This window comes from Oryctolagus cuniculus, chromosome 16 (assembly GCF_051225735.1).
Source record: "Oryctolagus cuniculus isolate XC-2025 breed Fujian yellow rabbit chromosome 16, ASM5122573v1, whole genome shotgun sequence".
In the NCBI taxonomy this organism is placed as follows: domain Eukaryota; kingdom Metazoa; phylum Chordata; class Mammalia; order Lagomorpha; family Leporidae; genus Oryctolagus; species Oryctolagus cuniculus.
Window position 1 is genome coordinate 20,416,935 of NC_142882.1, and position 21,075 is coordinate 20,438,009.

Sequence of the window (21,075 nt, forward strand, 5' to 3'; positions counted from 1 at the left end):
CCCGAGGACCCTCGGCCTGGACCCTCCGGGAAAGGGGCTGACGGAGGCTTGGCGCCCGCGTTTAACCGTTAACTTTAATGTGCAAATAAATAGAAAAGGAGAACTACATTCAAAACAGCGGCAGAGGACGGACAGGCCCAGAACAGAAAGGTCTCCAGGGCGCATGCGGCGGGGCAGGGGCGGGCACGGGGGCCTCCCTCGGGGCGCAGCATCTCCAGGTCCCCAGGAACTTCCAGCAGCGCGGCTCCGCCTCCGGGAACCAGGGGTCGGGCGCGCCTGTCCCGGCGGCCGGCTCCGGGGGTCGGGCCTGGCCCCCGTCCGCGGCCACTGGGGCTCCTTGGCACGGCAAAGGCGGCAGGAGTGGGGGTTCCCTGGGGCGACCTCACCCCCGAGAAGCCCCGGGCCGCGGCAGGAGGGGAGAATCGCCCAGTGCAGGGCCCCCGCCGGCACCGGGCCCCCGGGGGTCCGCCTGCCCGCAGCGCCAGCTCCCAGGGTGCTCCGCGTCTCTTGGAGGCGGCCCCTCCCCCGGGGCGCTCAGGGCGAGGCAGGGCGGCAGCCGTACTGCACGCGGTAGCGCGTGACTGGCAGGCCGTGCACGTGCGCCGTCTCGCACAGCGTCTGGCAGGGCACCATGTCCTCGTCCTCCTCGCCCATCAGCCAGTCCTGCACCAGGCCGGCCGCCTCCCCCGTCACGTGGTCCTCCAGCCAGCGGCTGTGCCACTCCTCGAAGTGCTGGTGGTGCCGCAGCAGCACGAGGGGCTGCACCTGCGGCGGGGCGGGGCCGGAGGGGGGCAGGACCCGGTCATGGGCGCGGCCAAACGCAGTGTCAGGGGCGGGGCCGGTCAGGGGGCAGGACGGGGCCTCACCTGCTTGGCGCGGCAGAGGGTCCCGCGGCGGTACATGTAGTCCTCGGAGTTGACCACGAACACCATCTTGTGCGTGCCCAGCTTGAAGCGGCAGTCCACGCCGCACGCGCTCTCCACGCCCGTCAGCCGCTTCCACGCGCTCTTGGCCTCGCCGCGCAGGGCCCGCACCTGCTCGCACTGCCAGCGCCGGAACTTCTTCAGGTTCCTGGGGGTGGGGGTGGGGGCGACAGGAGCTGGGATGCCTGGGGTTCGGGCGCACACGGACACTGATGTGCACCCAGAACCTTCCAGAACCGCCTGCTGATGTTCGGGCCGCACCCCCCCCCCCCAACCTGGGGCCTGGTACTGCCTGTCCCCGCAGCTGTTCCTGGGCCGGGGCTCACAGCCCCGCTCACTTCCCCGCTCACCTCCCCATCCCGGGTCTGACTGCCACTCTGCTCACGCCAGGACTGGGTATACAGAAGGCGCTCCCTACGGCCCCCTCACCTCTGCAGGAACACGGGCTTGAGCAGGAAGCCCTCGGAGGGTGAGCTCGACGCTCCCTCGGTCCCCACGTACTGCTCCACGTAGCGCGCCAGGTGCTGTGGGCGGAGACGCAGTGAGCTCACCCGGGGGCGTGGCCGAGGAGGCCGGCAGCCCTGAACAGATGGGGGGAGGGGGTCCCGAGTGACCTCCCTCCCGCTCGCCGGCCTGCGGGAGCCAGGCTCCCCCAGATCTGGGAATCAAACTTTCCAGAAACTTCTAGAAGGGCGGGGGGGGCGCAGGCCCGCCCTCCTGTGGCCAGCCTTCCTTGAGGTGGGGAGGAGCCTGGTGGCCGGCGTGGGCAGCAGGGGGCGCTCTGACAGCGCACAGGAGGAGTCACTGAGGCCGGGCGGGGACCCCAGGGGAATGAGTGCCGGGAGCCCGGGCAGGTGCACCCTCTCCTAGGGCCTGGTAGTGACTGGGTGGGGAGGGGGCGCCCTGCGCTGAGCACCCCAGGGGCCGCCCTGCCGCCGGGCCCTCACCTGCACCTCCACGGGGTCCTCCGTCTGGGCCTCCTCCGTGTCCAGGAGCTCGATGGTCATGATGACCTGGCCTTTGCGCTGGAGGAACATCACCTGGGGGGCGGGGCGGGGCGGGGCTGAGGCTGCGGGCACCGCCCCCACCCCGCCCCTCCCCGGGACAGCCCCGCCCCTCACCTTGAAGCAGTTCTCGTCGGCCATGCAGCGCTCGGCCTTCCACTGGTAGCTGGTCTCGCGGGCGGCGCGCACGCAGCGGGAGGACAGGTTCCCTCCGGCCGCACCGCGCCGCTTCTCGCTCAGGTAGAGCTCCACCACCTTCAGGCACACGTCATCGCTCACCAGGTGGTGCAGCTGCCGGGACGGAGAGCGGGTGCTGCCGCTGGGAGCCCCCGCCGCGCCCCGCCGGCCAGCGTCAAGCCCCAGCTAGACCAGGCCCGGCCAAGCCCGGGCCGAAACAGGACCACCGGGGGCGGGGCCTGGCTCCCCTATGGGCCCCGGCTGCTCGGCTTCTGAGCCAGCTCCCCGCTGATGGCCTGGGAAAGCAGCAGAGGACGGTCCAGGCCCTGAGCCTACGTCGGGGACCAGGATGGAGCTGCCGGCTGCCACCTGGCCTGGCCTGGGCCTTTGCGGCCATCTGGGCAGGGAGCCAGCGGACGGAGGACCTCTCTCTCCCCCTCTAACTCTGCCTTCCGAATGAGTGCATCAGTCTTTAAGAAGCAAAACAAAAACCCAGGTCAGACCAACCTGGATCATTTCCAAAACCAACCACGCCAGACCACACCAGCCGCAGCCAGACTGGACCACACCAAACCCGACAGCAGATACAACTAGACCAGCAAAGCACCCCAGTGGAAACGCTCGCCCAGAGGAGACGGGAGGGGGCAGCGAGCAGGACCCAGCACCGGCCCCTGCGGTGGCCACGCCCCGCACGCCCAGCTGGGAGTGTTTACGATGCTTTCCCCACTGTGATCTCCACGGACATGGCCGGGGTGCTGGGCCTGCGAGGCGGGGGCAGGGAGGCTGGGAGCGTCTTCCTCGGGACATCGGGCAGGCGCAAGCCACGCGGGGTTTGATGCACGCGGGCACCCATCAACTGCTGCTGCTACCATTATTACCGATCTCCAGGGCACAGACCGGGCCTCTCTCTGCCACCAGTTCAGGCTGACCGGGACCCGGGCTCTCCATCCGGGTCTCCTATGTGGAGAGCAGGGATCACCTGCTGCTGCCTGGGAGCCAGAGTTGGGACTCAAAGGCCGTTCATCTCCGGGAGGCCCGCGCTGCCTGTGCTCCTGGCCCGGGGCAGGCAGAGTCCCGGACTCTCCTGCTGTCACTCAGGACCCCAGCACTGGAGCGCACTGGCAGGGAGCCGGATGGGAAGCGGAGCAGCCGGGACTCGAACCGGTGTTTTTTTTTTTTTTTTTTTTTTTTTTTTTTTTTTTTTTTTTAGTATTAGGCAGGTATTTGTCACAGTGGATCAGGCGCCACATGGGACGTCCACAGTCCGTGCCAGTCCCTGGGTTCAAGGCCCAGTTCCTGACTCCAGGCTCCTGCTTATGCACGTTCTGGAAGGCAGCGGTGTGGGGTCAAGGACTCGGGCCCCCGCCACCCACAGGGCAGACCCGGATGGAGCTGCAGCCTGGCCCGGCTCTGGCTGTCGCAGGCATTGGGGGAGCGACCCAGCGGACGGAAGACCTGCCTTTCCCTCTGCCTTGCAAGTAAACCTTATGAAAAGGGAGGAAACACGCCTCCTAGAATGCTCCTGCGGCTGTGTCGGGTTTTCCCCAGCTTCACAGTGAACAGCGGACTTGACAACCAGCAGAATGAAACCACAGGGGGCAGGAACTGGGCAGCGCCCGCGTCCGGGCCGGGCCTGGCTCCCGCAGCTGGCGCTCCCGTGAGCACAGCCCTCCCCAGCCAGCTTCCCGAAACCAGCGCGGACCACCGCCGCGCACGTCCCCACCGCGGGTGGGGGCCACGCACGCAGGAACAGCGCAGGCCCCCACCCCACCCTGCCCGGCCACTGGGCCCGCTCGCCGGGGTGCATCCGCACAGAGAACCATCACTCCGCCCGGAGACCAAGTGAGGCACCCGCAGCCGCGACCACCACGCGGCTGAAACTCGAACGCCTGACGCACAGGGCCGCAGGGCCCGCGACTGCGCGGACAGCACACGTCCAGAGCAGGCAACACCAGGGACAGGAAGCCCGGGGCGCGGGGGGGGGGGGGGGGGGGAGTGGGGGGCGGCTGCTGAGGGCGCGGGGTCTCCATGTCCGGGGGCGGGGGTGGGTGGGTGATGAGAACGTTCTGCAACCAGACGGGGGTGCTAGTTACACACTGCGCCAATGCAGGGTGAGCGCCCCCGCCCACGATGCTCCAGGCCGGAAGTGCGTGTGCGAGTGCACACTGAGGAGCTGTGGGCGCGGGCCCCGAATATAAACAGGAGACTCACCTTCTATCCATGCCGCCTGCACCCGGGGCACTGTGCGCGAAGCAGCCCCCCCAGCCCCGCAGCCCCCCAGTGCTCACAAAGTCCCGGATGCCCGGCCTGAACGCCGGGGACCTCCCGACTCTGCACGCTGCCGCCTCAGGGTGAGGCTTCGCGGCCAGCAGGGGGCGCTCACCTGCCGGGCGATGTTCTGCACCAGCTTGTCCATGGTGAAGCCGATGTAGGCGTGGATGGTGAACATCTCGCGCAGGGTGTCCTCGTACTGCGTGGGGTCGATGCTGCCCTCCAGCAGGCTGCGCACCATGTCCAGGAAGGCCGGGTAGTACTCCTCCAGCTCCACCTCACCTGCGGGCCGGGAACCCCGCATGCAGGCGGCCGCCACCTGCCTGGCCCCGGGCGACCCCGGTCCTCCAAGGGGCAGAGCGCGCCGCGGGGGCTGCCTGGGGGGTGCAGGGGCCCAGGCCCTCGGGCCACCCTCCTGCGCTTCCCCAGGCGCACCGGCAGGAGCTCCCGGCCGGCTGCTCCGCCCGCCCCGCCCGCGGCCCCCGGCTCACTGGGCTGCTTGAGCCGCAGCTCCATGGCGGGGTCGCTGCCCCTCTCGCGGCGGCCGTCGCACAGCAGCTTCTCCCGCTCCTTCTCGCGCCGGAACTCCAGCAGCTGCTTCTGCGCCTGGCGGTAGATGCGCAGCAGGCGCGCGCACAGCGTCTGGTGCAGCCGCAGGAAGAAGTACCAGTTGTTGTTGGCGAAGAGCAGGCTGTACACGTCGTCCAGCAGCGGCGCCGCCGCCGCCGCCGCCGCCGCCCTCTCCTCCGCCGGCCCCGGCCCCGACCCCGACCCCGGCTTCCTGCGCTCAGCCGCATCCCCAGCCGCGCCCTGCCCGGCGCCCGGCGCCCCGTCGCGCTCCTCGTCGGCGGACTCCTCGTCGGCGCCCAGCTCGAGCTGCTGTGAGAAGAAGAGGCTGGGCAAGAAGTGGTGCAGCAGCTGGCGGATGGTGCCCTGGTCCTCCTTCTGGATGGCCGGCTGCCGCTGCACGTAGTAGCTGATGAGCGCCGCCGCGTCCTCCAGGATCTGCCGGTCCTCGTACACGAAGACCAGGTGCGGCTCGCTGGGTGGCGCGCTGCGGCCCTCAGAGTGCTGCTCCTGGTGCTGTGGCGACAGGGCACGGCCCGCGTGAGGCGCCTCCCCCGCCCCCAGCCCAGCTCAGCTGCACCGGAAGCCGCACCTCCTCCCTGCTCCCACCCCGCCCCCCCCCCCGCCCACTCTCGGGGTCCAGGTGGACTTGGCCACCAGGTGGCTTCCCCGCCGAGCACCTCCCAGACCTGGCCCAGGTCTCTGCGCACCCCGTGCGCCCTCTTGCCAGGTGCGGTGCCCAGGGCCTTTGCACGTGCCACCTGCCCTTGCTCCCTGGAAAGCCACACCCCGGGCGCGCTCCTCCCGGAATCCTCCCGACCCAGACGGCGCTACTTGCTGCTCCAGCCCCGCCCCCCTCCTGGCACCTGGAGGCTCTCCTGGGGGGCCCCAGCCCCCAGGTACCGGGCAGAGAGACACATAGGGCAGGGCCGGGTCTCCCTCTAGCTCTCAGCGGCCCGGCCAGCCTGGGCTTGCCGAGAGGAGCAGCCCCGGGCCCGCCCTATCACAGGGGCTGTTCCCGCTTCCGGGGCCCTGAGACTCCGGGGCCCAGCTCAGCCTCCTGACTGGGGCCTCGGGCACCTGCGACTGACCTGGGCAGGGAGCAAGCTCCGTGCCTCAGTTCCCCCACCGCTAAAACCACAGAGGAAGGTTCCCGAGTGCGGGCAGAGGGGACGCTGCCGGCCCAGGTCGGCGACAAGGAGGTGACCCCGGCAGCACCACCCGGTCCCCGCAGACACCCCGCGAGCCCCCGCACCTCGTCGTACACGCTCTCGATCTCGTTGAGCAGGCTCTTGGAGCGCAGGGCCTTGGTGTCGTTCTGCTTGAAGTTCACGGCCTGGTGGTCCAGCGACTTGAGGTACGCCTTCTCGTACTGCTCCCGCCACACCTTGTTGAAGCCCTGCTGCGCCTCCCGCCACTCCTCCTCCTTGGCCTTCAGCCTGCCCGGGGCACAGTGGGGGCAGGGGTAGGGGCTCAGCGCCTGGAGGACCCGATGCGCCCGGCCAGGGAGCCACCGAGGGCGGCCCCGACGGCCCCCGGCCCGAGCTGCGCGGGGGCGCCCACTGCGCCGGGCCAGGCGGCACCCGCACATGCTCCGAGCGCGGGCCGGGGGCGGGGCACCTTTTGAGCACCACGGGCACGGCGGTGACCGGGTTCTTCTTGAGGCTCTCCACGATGTCGGGGGCCTTGTCGCCGTAGATGCGGTGGATGGCGCGCCGCTGGATCACCTCGGACGTGCCGCCCAGCGAGTCGTCCAGCCGGAACTTCTCCTGGTCCTCGGGCGCCATCCGCGACAGCTTCTTCTGCACGCTCTCCAGCACGCGGATGGTGGCCAGGTTGGTCTCCAAGACGACGTCCAGCTAAGGGGAAGGGGGGGCGGGGTCGCACGGTCGGGACCCCGCCCCTGCCCCTCCCAAGCTGCGCCACCCGCAGGTGCCGCGGCATGTGACGGGACGGCAATGACGCCAATTCAAGTTCCCATTAGAAGTCCAGTTCTAAGGGGGGGGGGGGGACTCCACCCAACGTGCCGCCGGCTCTGCGAGCAGGCAAGGTCGCCCCGGAGCGCCCCCTGCTGGCCGCTCCCGGCCCCGGGGCGAGCCGCACCTCAAAGCGTTCGTCCTCACAGCGGTGCAGCTGCTCCTCGTAGGGCGTCTTCTTGGAGCTGACGAAGGTGGAGTCCTCCGACCACGAGGGAAAGGACACCCAGGTGTCGTTCAGCACCTGCGCCCGGGGCGAGAGGGAGAGGGGAGGGGGTACTGGGGGCTCCCGAGCGGCGCTCGGCCAAGCCGCTCTCCCTAGCAGGCGGCCACCGGCGGCACTAAGCCCTGGGCTCCAGCATGGCGCCCCGGCCGGGACCCTGCACCTGCGCCACCCGCTGGTGCCGCGGGGGATCCCGGGAGCCCGCACAGGCGCCCGGGGCGGGGGTGGCGTCCCATCCACACGGCCCCACCTCCTTGCAGATGGCCGTGCGCCCGCTGCAGCGCGGCTGCTGGTAGGTCTTGGGCAGCGCCCGGTAGCTGGAGCCGATGCGCTTGCAGGAGGCGTAGTCAATCTCCCGGCTCATCCCGTCCCCGGACCGCTCGCTCATGGGCGGCGCGAACGAGAGCTCCTTCACCCCCAGGAAGGACTTGAACTGTGCAAAGAGTTCTGGGAACTTCCTGCCACGAGCAAACACGGGAGAGTTGGCCTGAGACTGGAGGCCCCCCTGGCCCAGCGTTCAAGGCCAGGGACGCGGGGTTGGGGGGGTGCGGGCGGAGATGGCTGCAGAGCCCCAGGAGCACTAGTGCACCTGCCCTGCCACTACCTGGGCCCGTTCCCACGGACCTAAGGTGCCCAGAGCCCGGGTGCGGACGCTGGCCCATCTACCCGCTGCCCGCTCTTGTTAATCAAGTTTTATCAGCGACCCCTGCAGAGGCCCTGGCTGTGGCCGCTCTGCCCGAGGGCAGAGTTGAGAAGTTTCCACAGGGCCCATCGGGTCCTTCCCAGGCCAAGGCAGCCGATTGCCGATCCACAGTCTCCCCTCTGCGAGCCGCGTGGCCACCAGGCACGTGCACCTAATATCTTAACACCCCCGACCCCCGCCCCGGCATTTCTGTCTGACGCAGCATCAAATACGCTCACACCTATGTGTTCCTAAGACGCTTACAAGACAAACCAAGGGTGACCCCAGGGAGCAGACTGTCTGCCCAGGACCCAGCGTGGGAACAAACCCGGCCTGCTGATCCCTGGCCAGGCAGCCGGGTCTCCCACGTGGGTACAGGGGCCAGAGGACTGGAGCTGCCCCCTGTCGCCTCCCAGGGTGCGCATGCGCAGCAAGCAGGGCCCGAAGGTGCCCTGACACCCCCGAGACGCCACGTTAGGGGCTGCGGGAGCGGGTGCTCTTGGAGCTCCCGGAAACTGCGGGGAGGGAACATTTCACGACCCCCACTGGCGAGGCAGCCATTGCACGCCACAGGTGCGCGGGACCCAGGGCTGCGGGCGTGAGCGTGAGGCACGCATGCGCAGTCAGCTCCCGAAGTCGCCAGCCCCTGGGCCCTAACAGGGGGTGCTGGACGCTGCTGTGGGGGCACGCGAGGTTCGGGGGGGCCAGGGCTTCTGAGGGGTTGGTTATGGGGGGGCTCTCTAGAATTGCACTACATCCTGTGAGGCTTCCGAGGTGCAGGCCAGTCGGGTCTGTAAAGGCCTGGCCCGGGCACAGCAAGTGCAAGGGTCCTGTGTCCCGACGTGGGGCGAGCACTCAGGCACAGCTCCACGGCGGCCCTCAGCTCCCCGCTAACCACGCGCACCTGGGAGGCGGCAGGGGCGGCTCAAGCGCGTGGGGCCCCGTCCCTCACGGGGAGCCCTGGTTTTGGCCGAGCCCGGCCCACCTGCTGCAGGCAGAGATGATGGGAGCTCTGGCTCTCGAGCTCCCCTGCAGGGCGGGGCCCACCGGCTCCGCCTCCCGCACAGGGGGCGGGCACAGCGCGGGGCCGGGGGCGGAGCGCGGTGGGGAAGGCGGCACCCGGGGCGGGGGCTCACCCTAGGAAGGGGCTGACCAGCTGCAGGAGCTCGGAGCCCGACACCAGCTCCTGGTTGAAGAGCGCGATGCAGCGCAGGAAGTTCTCGTACACCTCCTGGCTCTTGAGCACGCGGCGCACCTGCGGGGGCGGGGGCGGCTCAGCTCCGGCGGGGCGGGGCCAGGGGCTCAGCCCCCCTCACCAGGGCCCCCACCGCCCTGCCGACCTTGTCGAAGAAGGAGAACTCCTGCAGGGTCCCGTACTTCCCCACGGCCGCGATGGACAGGTCCTTGTTCCCACGAAGCTTCATCTTCTTCTGCGGAGACGAGCGCGCCGCTCAGGCCCGCCGCCCAGGCCCGCCGCCCGCCTCTGGGGCCCGGGGACCCCGGCGCCCGCAGCCCCTGCCCGTTACCTTGGCCGGCGCCGACACGGGCCGGAGCAGCGAGGGCCGCGAGCGCTTTTTGCTGTGCTCCAAGCCCCTCTCGTGTCCGGCCTTGGGGACGCTGCTCGTCTCGCACGGCCCGTTTCCTGTGAACTGAGGACGGGGCGTGGGGTGGTCAGCGAGGGGGCCGGGTTGCGGCGGGGGAGGAAGAGGGGCCCGGAGCCCCGCAGGCAGGCGCCTGTGAAGCCAGAAGCTGCCGGAGGTGCTCCCCGCCGGGGCCACCCCACCGCCTGCACGTGAGCGCCCCGGAAATGGGGGGGAGGGGCTGCTGTGCACCAGGCCACCGATGGGAGCCTGGACACCAAGGTTTGGGCTCTTTCCTTTAGAAAAAAAAGTTCTCTACTTCTACTTATTTCAAAAGTGACAGCACGCCCGCCAGCCGTCCACAACAGCCAGCGCTGGAGCCAGGAGCCAGGAGCTCCATCCGGGTCTCCCACGTGGGGGCGGGGCCTGCCCAGGTACATTTGCAGGGTGGGAAGTGGAGCCAGGTGCTCTGCTGTGGGATGCGGGCGTCTTACCCACCGCACCCGACACGGCCAGGCTCTCTCCTCTGTGGGACATAAGGGGGCCGGGCCGGGAGCTGGTGGGGGGCCTGCTTCCTGGGCTAGCCGCCAGCCCTTGCTTCTCCCCAGCGGGCACCCGGGCCTACACAAGCGGCTCTGGAATGGCCGACTCAGCACCAGGATCTTCACCCGCAGTGCGGGCCATACAGCGGCAGCGCGGCCCAGTGGGGAAGCCGCCCGCGGCGCCGGCAGGCATCCCATGTGGGCGCCTCTCCGAGTCCCGGCTGCTCCACTTCTGATCCAGCTCCCTGCCATGGCCTGGGAAAGCAGTGGTTGCTCCTGCACCCGCGTGGGAGACCCGGATGGTTGCTGGCTTTGGACCGGCCCAGCTCTTTCTCAACGCACAAGGGCGCTCTTGTGCCCGAGTCACTAAAGATGCTACACTGACTTTGTTCCTGGGCGATGCGGCTCCCGCATCGGAAGGGCCGCCTGGCGAAGGCTGAGTTGCGCCCACCAGAGGGCGCTGTGGCCACAGCCACCAGAGAACCAAAGTGCCCCCCGCCCCCGACACCCACTGGGCAGGAACAGATCGGCCGGCCTGTTTCCCCCATGGCAGTGTCCACTGTGCACGCCCCACAGCCCAGTAGACGGAGCCCCACGTGCAACACTGACCCCAGGACACGGGGGGGGGGTCACTCCGGCCGGGGCTTCCCTAAGCAAACTTTTCTCCGCCTCCTCCCCGCGGCCCACAGGGGGCGCTGATCCCCCAGGCTCCTACCCCAGCGCCTCCCCTCCGGGAGGCAGCCACAGCACCTCCTGAGACCGTGAGGGCCAGACCGCCCTGCCCGCTCAGTGCTGCAGCGATGGCTTGGGGAGCCCAGCGTGGACACCGCAGGTCCCATCTGGGGGCAGCGTGCTAGGCGGAGCGCTGCAGGTGTGGGACACAGCGGTGACACCCAGATGCAGGGGGGACCACCCACAAACAACACCCAGCGGCCCCGGGGACAGCGGGGGGACACGGGGGCCCACATGGCCCACCACGCAGCTGCGCCACACAGGCAGGCCTTGAGACCCGTCTGCTCCGCGGGTACCGAGTCCCTGGAGCGGGCAGGCAGCCAGGGCCCCAGGAAGAGGCAGGGGACAGGGCAGATTCTGAACTTGAGAGCGGGCAGGGCCCGGACTTCAGGGGAAGGCGCATCAGAGGGCAGGGGGCCGGGACACAGGCTTGCGGAAGAGGGCCGTCCCTGTCCCTGGGGGGCTCCCGCAGCCCCGCCTCCAGTACTCCCGGGGGTCTCCCCCAGGCCAGGCAGGGCGAAGCCTGCAAGCTCCAGCCCACACCTGCTTCTGCACGAGGGCCCAGCGTCTACACCTGCTTCTCCTGCGTGAGGGCCCAGCGTCTACACCTGCTTCTCCTGCATGAGGGCCCCGCGTCTACACCTGCTTCTCCTGCGTGAGGGCCCCGCGTCTACACCTGCTTCTCCTGCGTGAGGGCCCAGCGCCTACACCTGCTTCTGCATGAGGGCCCCGCGTCTATACCTGCTTCTCCTGCGTGAGGGCCCAACGTCTACACCTGCTTCTCCTGCATGAGGGCCCAACGTCTACACCTGCTTCTCTATCACAAATGCCCAGCATCTACACCTCCTCCTGCACGAGTGCCCGTGTCTACACCTGCTTCTCCGGCAAGAACGCTACTGCCCTGCTGGGTCCCCACATGACAGGGAGCCGACACACGGCCTGGGGGGTCAGGAGGGCTGGGGCCCCCAGAGTCCAGGCCCTTGAGGGCACCCAGCTCCAGGCACTAGGATGGGGCCAGAGAAGAGACGGAGGTTGTCCAACCCTGTGAGTGCCCCAAACGCCACTTGGAGATGGTGAATTTTGTTGCCTGAATTCCACATCAATAAAAGGAAAAAACCAAAATTGCAGGCTCACTGGAAAGAGGGTGAGAAAAGAGGAAGTGGACAAGACAGCACCGGCAGCGGCCTGCCCCCTCCCCCCCACCCCCACGCTCCCATCCACCCCGAGGCCGGCCCCAGTCCCACCCAGCACCTGAGAGGTGGTGGCCACCCCCGCCCCCAGCGCCAGTTTAAGAACCACTGCGGGTGGAGTGGCCACACGGTGCAGCCGGCACGGGCTGGGGGCAGCCCACGGGTCCAGGCGGTGTGCCGGCCTGGCGCGGGCCCGGGCACTCACCAGAGAGCGCTTGGCTTCAGGCAGGAACTGGCCGAACTCGGAGAGCAGGTCCTCCTGGCCGCGGAAGAGGCTGGCCACCTCGGCGAACACCTCCTCCTCCGACATGCCACGGAACGGCCGGCCCTTGGCACCCAGCTGCTCCTTCTGCCGCCCGGGGAGGCAAGGGGGCGGGGAGGGAGCGTCAGCCGGGGGGCCGGGCTCCCCGGGGCCTGCACGAGGCCGAAGCCTCCGGGGACCGGCCGGTGCACAGCCGTCTCAGCCCCGGCCGCAGATGGGCACCTGGGGGCTGGGGAACCACAAGGTCAGAGTCGGGCGCACAGCCGCTCCCACGCAGAAGGCGTGGGGAGCCAGCAGCGGGCCACGCTGGGCAGGCGGCCCGACCAGATCAAGGCAGTGACCGGCACCAGGGGGCCGAGGCCAGAGGACAGGAACCAGCCAGCTGCACTCAAGTTGGCAGTCAGAACATGAGGGAACTTCAAACAGGTTACCCAAAAAGCGAATTAAAAGGTATGTTTCACGGGGCTGGCATTGAGGCATCCCATATGGGCATCAGTTCGAGTCCCAGCTGCCCCACTTCTGATCCAGCTCCGTGCAGTGGCCCAGGAGGGCAGAGGAGGATGGCCCAAGTGCTTGGGCCCCTGCACCCACGTGGGAGACCCGGATGGAGCTCCTGGCTCTGGCCTGGCCCAGCTCTAGCCATTGCGGCCAACTGGGGAGTGAACCAGTGGGTGGAAGCGCTCTGTGTCTCCCTCTTTTATTTGGAAGTCAGTTACGCAAGCTTGCTCCTTTGTAGTACAAAAGAAAGCAGTGAGGGTGACGCTGTGCCTGGCAGGGAGTCTGCCCTGCCCGGGCAGGAGGTGGACAGCCGGGAGCCCCAGGCCTCCTGGAGGGGCCCCATACCCTGACTGCTGGCAGGCGGGGCCCCCAGGCACTTTTCCCCACCGGGCTCCCTGTAACAGGGAGCTCCCGGGTGTGGCGCAGGCCCATCAGGACCACCTGGGGTGCTAGCGAGCTCCGTGACCTTGGGGCTGATTGGAGAAGCAGAGCGGCACCCATATCCCATATCGGTTCTCTCCTATAGGGTGAGCGCTGCCCTGAGTTAGCCACACCCCCTCCGCCTGTGTGGTGGTTAACTTGTCTCCGGTGTTTCTCGTGGAAGAACGCCGTGGCCCCACCATCCCAGCAGTGCCGGGGCCTCGCGGCTCGAGCCCGCACAACCCCTGCCTGCAGCGCCGGCATCCCATACAGGTGCAGGTTCGAGTCCCGGCTGCTGCACTTCCGCTCAGCATGGTGACTTTTACGTCCTATATACCTGAGCACGGTGCAAAGAAATATGGCCCGGGAGCCGCCGGAGCCGGCGTACCTGGTAGGTGTGCAGGATCTCCAGGAAGGAGCGGTAGATCTCGGGGTGGTCCAGGAAGCGGGTCTTGATCTTGTTCACGTAGCTGATGGCGTTGTTGAACTCCACCGAGTCGGACTCCAGCGCCGCCTGCGGTCGGTCCTCCTTGTACGGCGCAGGCTGCTTGACATCCCCGGCGCAGTCCCCGTGGCCGTGTCCATGCGCGTCCTCCTGCAGCGACAGGCAAGGAGACGGGGAGTTACCCCTCGCTGACACCCGGCACACAGCCTAGAACTTTCTACGGGTTACTCCTGGGGGGCTCGAAGGGGGCACCAACGGAACAGGCTCACGGCCAGCAGAGACTGCCCCCCAACACTTCCCAGCCCTGCTCTGGGAACCCCGCGAGGACTTCGCACGCGTGGGAGAAATGTCCAATCCTCTGCTGAGTTTTGGGCCATCTGGGAAGGCAGCCTTCTAGCACCTTCTAAGACGGGAAGGGGAAGGACCCTCTGCTGTCGGCACTGCCCGACACCAAACCTGCTACCGACCTCGACCTGGAGAAGCCTGGGGCAGGCAAGGCCAGGTGCACCGCCCCCCGCCCCTCCCCCGTGGAGTTGTCACGGCAACAGGGGCGGTGATGGGGGTGGGGGTGTCCTTGGCCACAGCCGCAAAGTTTCACAGGTGGGAGGCGGGGTCGAAGCAGCACGAAGCCGTTTTCCAAGCCGCTCAGAGGGCGTGGGGAAGCCCAGAGGTTCCCGCGTAGCCGCTCAGTCTCCCCCCTGCGCGCGTGCGTCTGCGTCCCTTCACCCTCTGCTGCCACGGACGCTGGGTAGGGCCGCCCCCCAGCAGCTATGGGCGGGAGCTCTGGCGAGGCCCCCTGCGGGCTCCAACACCTGCCAAGGCACGGGTGCCCCCTACGGAAGGGGCGTGGCCTTGGCGTAGAGGGGGGGGGCGTCTCGGGACGACCTGCGGGCGCTGAGGCGCGCTCGCTCGAGCGTCCCGCTGCGAGGTTCTGGACAGGTGTGGCCTTTCCCCTAGCGCGTTTCCACCGGCAGCCGGCTGGCTCCGCCGACGTGGACACAGTGGGGGAGGTGGTGGGTGCTGTGAGCCTCGGTTCTGTGCCCGCCGCTGCTGTCCCCCGCCCCGCATCCCCAGAGAGGATGAGAGGAGGTCCAAGTTCACGGCCCCACGGTCGGCGTCCACTGAACGCAGATGGCTTCCGCAGCGTGCCCGAGAGAAACCATAACCAGAGAGTCCCAGGTGCAGACCCGCTGCCTGCTCCCGAGGACCAAGAAACAGCCGCCCAGACAGCCCAGGCCAGTGTTCTCAACGGCGCAACAAGAGGTTCCGGGAACATCCCCCGCCTCCGGCCGCGGGTGAACAGACAAACGAGGTGGCCCAGCCGCCCACAGAACACCACTCGGCCACAGTAGGGGCCAGCGCTAGCGCCTCGGGGGCCTGGAAACCGTCCACGGCCTGGGGCTGCACGGACCGAACGTCCAGAACACGCAAATCCACGGGGACCGGGAGCCGTGGAGGGGCTGCAGGGGCGAGAGTGGGGTGGCAGGAATGTTCTGGAATCAGGGGCGAGGATGCTAAAACCCCACCGCACAGGGCACACCCGCACGGGCGGGTGGGCCAGTTTCACGCCAGGTGGCTTCAACATGCGCCTTGGAAAACGCAGGCTCACAGGGGTCGTGGCCCTCAGGCCCCAGGAAGTTCCGGAATAAGCCAGCACTCCCCTCACTGGGTCAGGAGCTGCCTGGTGAGGACGACGCGTCCACCCCAGCCCTGTCGGAATTGCAGGGGGCAGCTCAGGCCCACCTGGCGCACACACAGGCCACCTAGTGCACACGCTACCACCACCTTGCACACACGCACACACCACAGCGCCGGCCCCAGTGAACTCTTAAAACCACCTTCCCATGCGAGAGCCCTGGAGGAGCGGACAACCAGAGCAACTGCTTCTCCGTGCGGCTGTCTAGATTGGGGCATAGAAACCGGAAGTTGTGGAGCCGACCGTGCCGCGTCACGGCATCCACCCAGCGCACACCACCTAGAGCACGCACTACCAGCACCTAGCCGAGCGCCACCTAGCAGAGCGGCCTTCGGGCCAGCCTCACAGGACCTCGGCAGGGACCTTGACCTCGCCCGGAGGAACAGGCACCGCGCAGCCACCGCAAGTCTCGGCACCGACTGCCACACCTGCTGTCCCCATCACACGGGGCCTCCGCGGGGCTCATGACTGACGCCTCAGACCACAGGAGGCCCCCCGCACCCCTCCGTCCACAGTCGGCGTAGCACCTGCCCCCGCCCCAGCGGCCCCACCCACCACGCCCCCTCCTTGGCCTGTCCCATCCGTCACGGCGTCCGGCACAGACGCCCCGCCCACGGCCCGTGCGTGCGCGAGGCCGCGCAGGCCCAAGGGCTCGGGCACTTGAGAACCTGGGCCTGGCCTGCTGGGAACCTCTGCAGCCCGGATCCCAGCCGCACTGCACGTCACAGGTCTGCACCGGCCGGGGGCTCCACCCACACCCGGTCCCCATGCCTGGCCTGGACGCCGCCCCCAGGGGCCGAGGCGGGAGGTGGTACCGGCCTGAGGACTCACGGCTGGCGGCGCAGGCAAAGCGAGCAGCAGCACCCCTGTCAGGCCCCTTCCCACCTCAGCGGCTCTGAAGACGCGGGACTCAGCGTGAGGGGGCTCGTAGGGGGAGGCTCCTCTGAGCGAATGGGGTGGGCATCAGAAATTAAGACCCCTGCGCCACGGATGGGAGTGCCTGGGGTCACGTCCTGCTCTGGCCCCGCCTCCCAGCCTCCTGCGGACGCCCACCCTGGGAGGCTCAAGACCCCTGCCCCCACGGGAGAGATGAGACTGAGCTCCTGGCTCCCAGCCCAGCGCTCTCCTTGCCCTGGGAGGGGGGTGCGTGTGTGTGTGTGTGTGTGTCCAGGGGCACCTAGGCTGTGTGGCTGGCGCAGCCCTACCCCCCACCCCCCGGCCGCTCCGGAACGCCGATGAGAAATGAAAGCGACACAAAGCAAAGCTTGTCCGTGTTTTGGGAGGCTGACAACCCAATCAGAAATGACCAGCGCCAGGGCACGGGCGGGGCGGCTGCTCGCGGGGAACTCCAGGGCTCACGTCGCCTGCATCTGTCGTAAGCCACCGGAGGTCACGGCCTGGACTACTGAGGAGCAGGAGGCTGAAAGGGCCCGGCCCCCGGGCGCCCCTGCGGGGGGGACACCTGTCCAGGTGAGAGAGGAGGCGGCTCAGCGGCTTCCGGCTGCAGCGAGAGGCGCCCCGTCACATAGCTACACAAGGCAAAGTCCTGACCTCACAGCCTGGGGGCGCTCTGGTCACCTCCACCCCCTGGGGAGGGGACAGGATCGTGCCCGCTCTCGTCATCTGGACAGCAGCCCTGGGGGACAGCGGGGCCCTGGGACTACTGCCGGGAGGCACCCACTCCCAGTAACCCTCCCGGTGCGGCTCCTGCCGAGACCTGGCCCAGGGAAGTGGGGTGACTCCCCCACTTAGGGGGGTTAGAGGTGGTGAGAGCTGTGAGCAGGCGAGGGTGGGGACATCTGGGATGCCCCGGTGTGTACAGGGCATGCAGACACGGGCGACGCTGCTGCCCCACACTGGGGAGCTGAACCCGCTAAGGCTCTGGCGGTCTGAAGCCCCGGCCCCGCCTCCAAGCCTCTCCCCATGGAGACGCAGGCCGTGGCTCAGTCCTCAGTGGCGAGGGGGCGGTGCTGCTGTGTGGGCAAGCCGGGTTTACACGTGTGCCGTGCACGCACGGGGAGGGGCTGGCCCCGGGCACGTCCCCGCGAGCTGCTCTCTGCCCAGGTCCTGATTCCCGGACACATCGGCCCCTCTGCAGCCTCCACCCGGTGCTTCCAGACCTGCCCCTCGCTGACGGGGCGGGGCATGGGCTGGAGGCGGAGCCGGCTCCCTCACACCAGCGGGGAATACTGGGGAGGGGGCGGGGCAGGGACGCTGCCAGCCATGCCGCAGGTGGCAACAGCAGGAGGTGCAGGCAAAGCCCTCGGTCACCTCCCGCACCTGCAGCTAGGCGGCCCTTCGTTGCGTCCCAGGGGCTGGGAGACCGGGCAGCTGTCACCCCGAGACAGAAGGAGCCGTGGCCAACAAGCCTGAGCTGAGCCAGTGCCCCTAGGAGCAATTAAACGAAGCAAAGCTGCTTGCACGCGCGCGTGCACACACACACCCTCGAGCCTGCCTGGCACGCTTGGGAAAGCCGCACGCCACGGCTTCACGTGGCGTTTCCGGCTCTGACGTGAGATTCCGTGTCGGCAGGACGCCGCCCCGAGATCTTCCACACAGACCAGTCAGGAGCCCAGGGATGCGCGTGGAGGTGACCCCGCCTACTCTGGTCGGCTGCTGGGAGCCGCGCCTGGGCAGCAGCAGGCCAAGGCCCCGCCCACCCGCCCGCCCCGCCCCACCTGCCCCGCCCTCCCGCGCGTACCTGGCCTGACGGGGGCGACTGCACATTCAGCTTGCCATTCTTGGGGATGTCGATCCTGTACCCCAGCGGCAGGAAGGCGTTGAACCCCACGATGAGGTCGGGGTGCTCGTGGAAGAGCTGCGACACGCGCCTGATGACTCCGGGGGTGTCGATGCTGCGGGAGGGGCAGACACGGCGGCCGGTGGGCCGGGGAAGAGCCCCGCGCCTCCGCTCCCCTGCAAACCCGCCCCTCGGGCGACCAGGGAGAGGGGTCTCGGGGCTCAGCTCCCCCAGACGCTGCTGGCCACGCACTCTGTGAACAGCAGAAGGGCCCGCCGCCTGGCTGGGGACGCCACGTGCTCAACCCCACGGTACCGGATTGTGACACAGGCTCCCATCACAGCAACGGGATTGCGACAAAGTATGGGAGGCGCGGGAAGAACGCCAGGGCAGAGCCCCCCCCCCCCCCCTGTGCCGGGCCCCCGCAGGAGCGGCCCAGAAAGGAAACCTGTCCAGCCGGGTTTCCGCGAGTCGCGGGGACAGGACCCGCGGGCCATGGCCTGCGCCGCCCGCATCCCACATGGCAGCCCCACTCCAGACCCCGGCGCAGCGAAGGAAGACTTGGGGGTCCCTGCACCCACGTGGGAGACCCGGATGGAGCTCCTGGCTCCTGGCTCCAGCCTGGCCCAGCCCTGGCTGCTGCAGCCATTTGGGGAGTGACCCAGCGGATGGACGCTCGCTCTCGCGCGCATGCGCTCTCTCTCTCACGCGAATAAATAAGAAAACAGTACACACCTGAGGGTCTGGGCCCCCTCTACCTCCAGCTTACCAAGACAGCGTTCCCAACAGTCTGGGCGCGTGGCAGGTCCCTCCCTAAGCCTTTGGTACCCCTTACTTCTGAGCAGCCCCGGGGCTAGCGGGAGCCAATGAGGACCAAACTGAACTTTTCAAAACCAGCATTTTAAAATAAGAGACCCCAACCTCGCACCCCCTCCCCCAATCGTGGCTACAACTCCTTCCCCAATTTTTTTTGGGTTTTTTTTGGAGGGGTCGAAGCCCCGGGAGATGAACCCCTTGTGCAAGGTCACCCCGCTGGGAGGCGGCCCGGGGAGCCGGGTCCCCCAGTCTGCTTGGCCCGATTCCAGCCCGCGGCGGGGGGTGGGATGGGGATGGGGGGTCCCGGGTACCTCTGGCTTTTGAACTCCTTCATGATCTCCAGGAAGCCGTTGTAGGTAGCAGGGTCGCTGCCGAAACGGATCTTCACCTGGTCCAGGTAAGTCAGCGCGTCCTCGACCTGCGGGAACGGGGAGGGTCCCGGTGGGCAGGGGTCGCGGGGGCGGGCAAGGCACGGGACGGCGGGGTCCCGGGCAGCAAGGGCAGCGGGCTGCGCCTCCGAGGGGTCGGTCTGGGGTCCGGAGTCCCGGGCTGCGCAGAGGGGAGGCCGAAGCGGGGCCGGGTGGGGCCGGGGTGAGGGGGCGCAGGCCGCGGGGGCCGCGCGACGGGGGTCCCCGAAGGCAGGCAGGGGGTGCCACTCACATGCACGGGCAGCTTCTCGTGGCCCGCGGAGCCCGAGCGACCCCAGCGGGCGCCGCTCAGCCCTCGGCCCGCGGAGCCCCCGACGCCGCTGCCGCCACCCGCGTGCGCCATGTTGGAAGTCAGAGCCGAAGCCCGCCCCGCCTCCGCTGAGTCCCCGGTCGCGCACGCGCGGCTCCTCCCCGGGGCGGGGCCGATGACGTCGAGGAGTGGGCGGGGCCCTGGGGCAGGTGTAGTTCTGGAAGTTGGAGATCCTGGCTGCTGACTGACAGAGCAGAGCAGGGGCTAAGCGTTTGTCAGGCCCCGCTTGATGGAAGAAAATTCTGTGTTTGTAAATAAAGTTTTATTGAAACACAGGCCCGAGCACTGGCTGCTTTCGCCCAGTAGCAGCAGAGCAGCCGCGACCCCTGCCCACGGGGACCCCCCCCTTGCTGGCTCTATGGAAGACGTGTGTGGCTCCCCTGCTGTGCAGGGCTTGAAGTGACCCTGGGGTACAGGCCTGAAGCACCCCGGGGCCTGCTCGGGGCCGTTTTGGCTACAAGGTCCCTGACTTTGCCCCTTTCCTCCTCTCTCCACTTCCCGTCTCCCCATCATTTTGCAGCTGGACCCGCTCCGGGGCCGCCAAACCAGAGTTCCCGAACTCGGTGCTCTTGTGGACTTGCGTCAGGAGTGGGCATTTGGAGTGAACCAGCAGAAGGAAGACACCTCTCTCCCTCCCTCTCCCTCTCTCTCTCTCTTCCCCCTGCCCCCACCCTGTCGTTTTGGCTTCCAAATAATCCTTTAAAAAATAGCCTGGTCCCCTCATCATCTAGAAAATACAACCCAAACTAGACTCGTCTTTTTATTTTTATTAAAGATTTCTTTATTTATTTGAAAGTCAGAGTTACACAGAGAGAGGAGAGGCAGAGCGAAAGAGAGAGAGAGAGAGAGGTCTTCCATCTGCTGATTCACTCCCCAATTGGCCGCAACGGCCAGAGCTGCGCTGATCTGAAGCCAGGAGCCAGGAGCTCCAACCGGGTCTCCCACATGGGTGCAGGGGCCCAAGCACTTGGGCCATTTTCTACTGCTTTCCCAGGCCACAGCAGAGAGCTGGATTGGAAAAGGAGCAGCCAGGACTAGAACCCGCGCCCATATGGGATGCTGGTGCTTCAGGCCAGGGCGTTAACCCACTGTGCCACAGCGCTGGCCGCTTTATTTTTACTTTTCAGTATTTCTATTTGAAAGACGGAGATCTTACATCCACTGGTTCATTCCCCCCCAACCCCCCCAGCCCAGGTTGGGCCAGGTCAAAGCCAAGAGGGAGACTCCACCCAGGTCTTCCAAAGGGGTGGCAGGGACCCACGCACACACCCCCCCCAGGGTGCACATCAGCGGGGAGCAGAGCTGGGGCTGGAAGCAGGTGCTCCGATGGGCGACGCAGGCGTCCCCAGCGGCGGCGTAACCACCGCACCCCAATACCTGCCCTAGCAAACCCAGTGCTGACCTGAGCTCTCTGGAGTCCCAGCCCCCACATGGGAGCTGCGGGAAAGTGGAGGCTGCGTCAGCTCGGAGCGCATCCTGGGCCGGGCGCTGCAGCCCATGGCGGACAAACCCGGGCATTGTCCTGGGGGGTGCGGGGCGGGCGGAAGGGGTGGCAGATAAGAACCCATCACATTCACGCCCCAGCTGTCACAG

General features: G+C 68.2%; 1 protein-coding gene across 2 annotated transcripts; it reads right to left on the reverse strand.

The window, feature by feature from the left end:
* Nucleotides 1-54: 54 nt before the first annotated feature.
* Nucleotides 55-19,599, reverse strand: SIN3B (SIN3 transcription regulator family member B). Of its 2 annotated transcripts, XM_070058935.2 has the most exons (19): nucleotides 19,405-19,596; nucleotides 19,056-19,162; nucleotides 17,890-18,043; nucleotides 13,436-13,642; nucleotides 12,073-12,216; nucleotides 9,350-9,472; nucleotides 9,164-9,253; nucleotides 8,960-9,078; nucleotides 7,392-7,599; nucleotides 7,046-7,162; nucleotides 6,563-6,801; nucleotides 6,198-6,381; nucleotides 4,867-5,458; nucleotides 4,488-4,657; nucleotides 2,045-2,218; nucleotides 1,871-1,963; nucleotides 1,353-1,447; nucleotides 867-1,071; nucleotides 55-765 (listed from the first exon to the last, which is right to left on the reverse strand). In XM_070058935.2, exons 1-19 carry the CDS (start codon nucleotides 19,513-19,515, stop codon nucleotides 535-537), a joined length of 3,363 nt encoding a protein of 1,120 aa, XP_069915036.2. In that variant the 5' UTR covers nucleotides 19,516-19,596; the 3' UTR covers nucleotides 55-534. The 2 variants fall into 2 exon arrangements, with proteins under 2 accessions (XP_069915036.2, XP_069915037.2); XM_070058936.2 differs by lacking the exons at nucleotides 55-765; nucleotides 867-1,071; nucleotides 1,353-1,447; nucleotides 1,871-1,963; nucleotides 2,045-2,218 and adding an exon at nucleotides 2,373-4,170 and having other exon boundaries at nucleotides 19,405-19,599.
* Nucleotides 19,600-21,075: the final 1,476 nt, after the last annotated feature.

Bases quoted from the DNA above. Each gene is read 5' to 3' on its own strand.
- SIN3B (XM_070058935.2), bottom strand. From the start codon at position 19,515: ATGGCGCACGCGGGTGGCGGCAGCGGCGTCGGGGGCTCCGCGGGCCGA. The intron at 12,217-13,435 runs GTACGCCGGCTC...CCCGGGCGGCAG, and splicing joins AGATCCTGCACACCTACCAG to AAGGAGCAGCTGGGTGCCAA. The intron at 1,964-2,044 runs GTGAGGGGCGGG...CCCGCCCCCCAG, and splicing joins CCGACGAGAACTGCTTCAAG to GTGATGTTCCTCCAGCGCAA.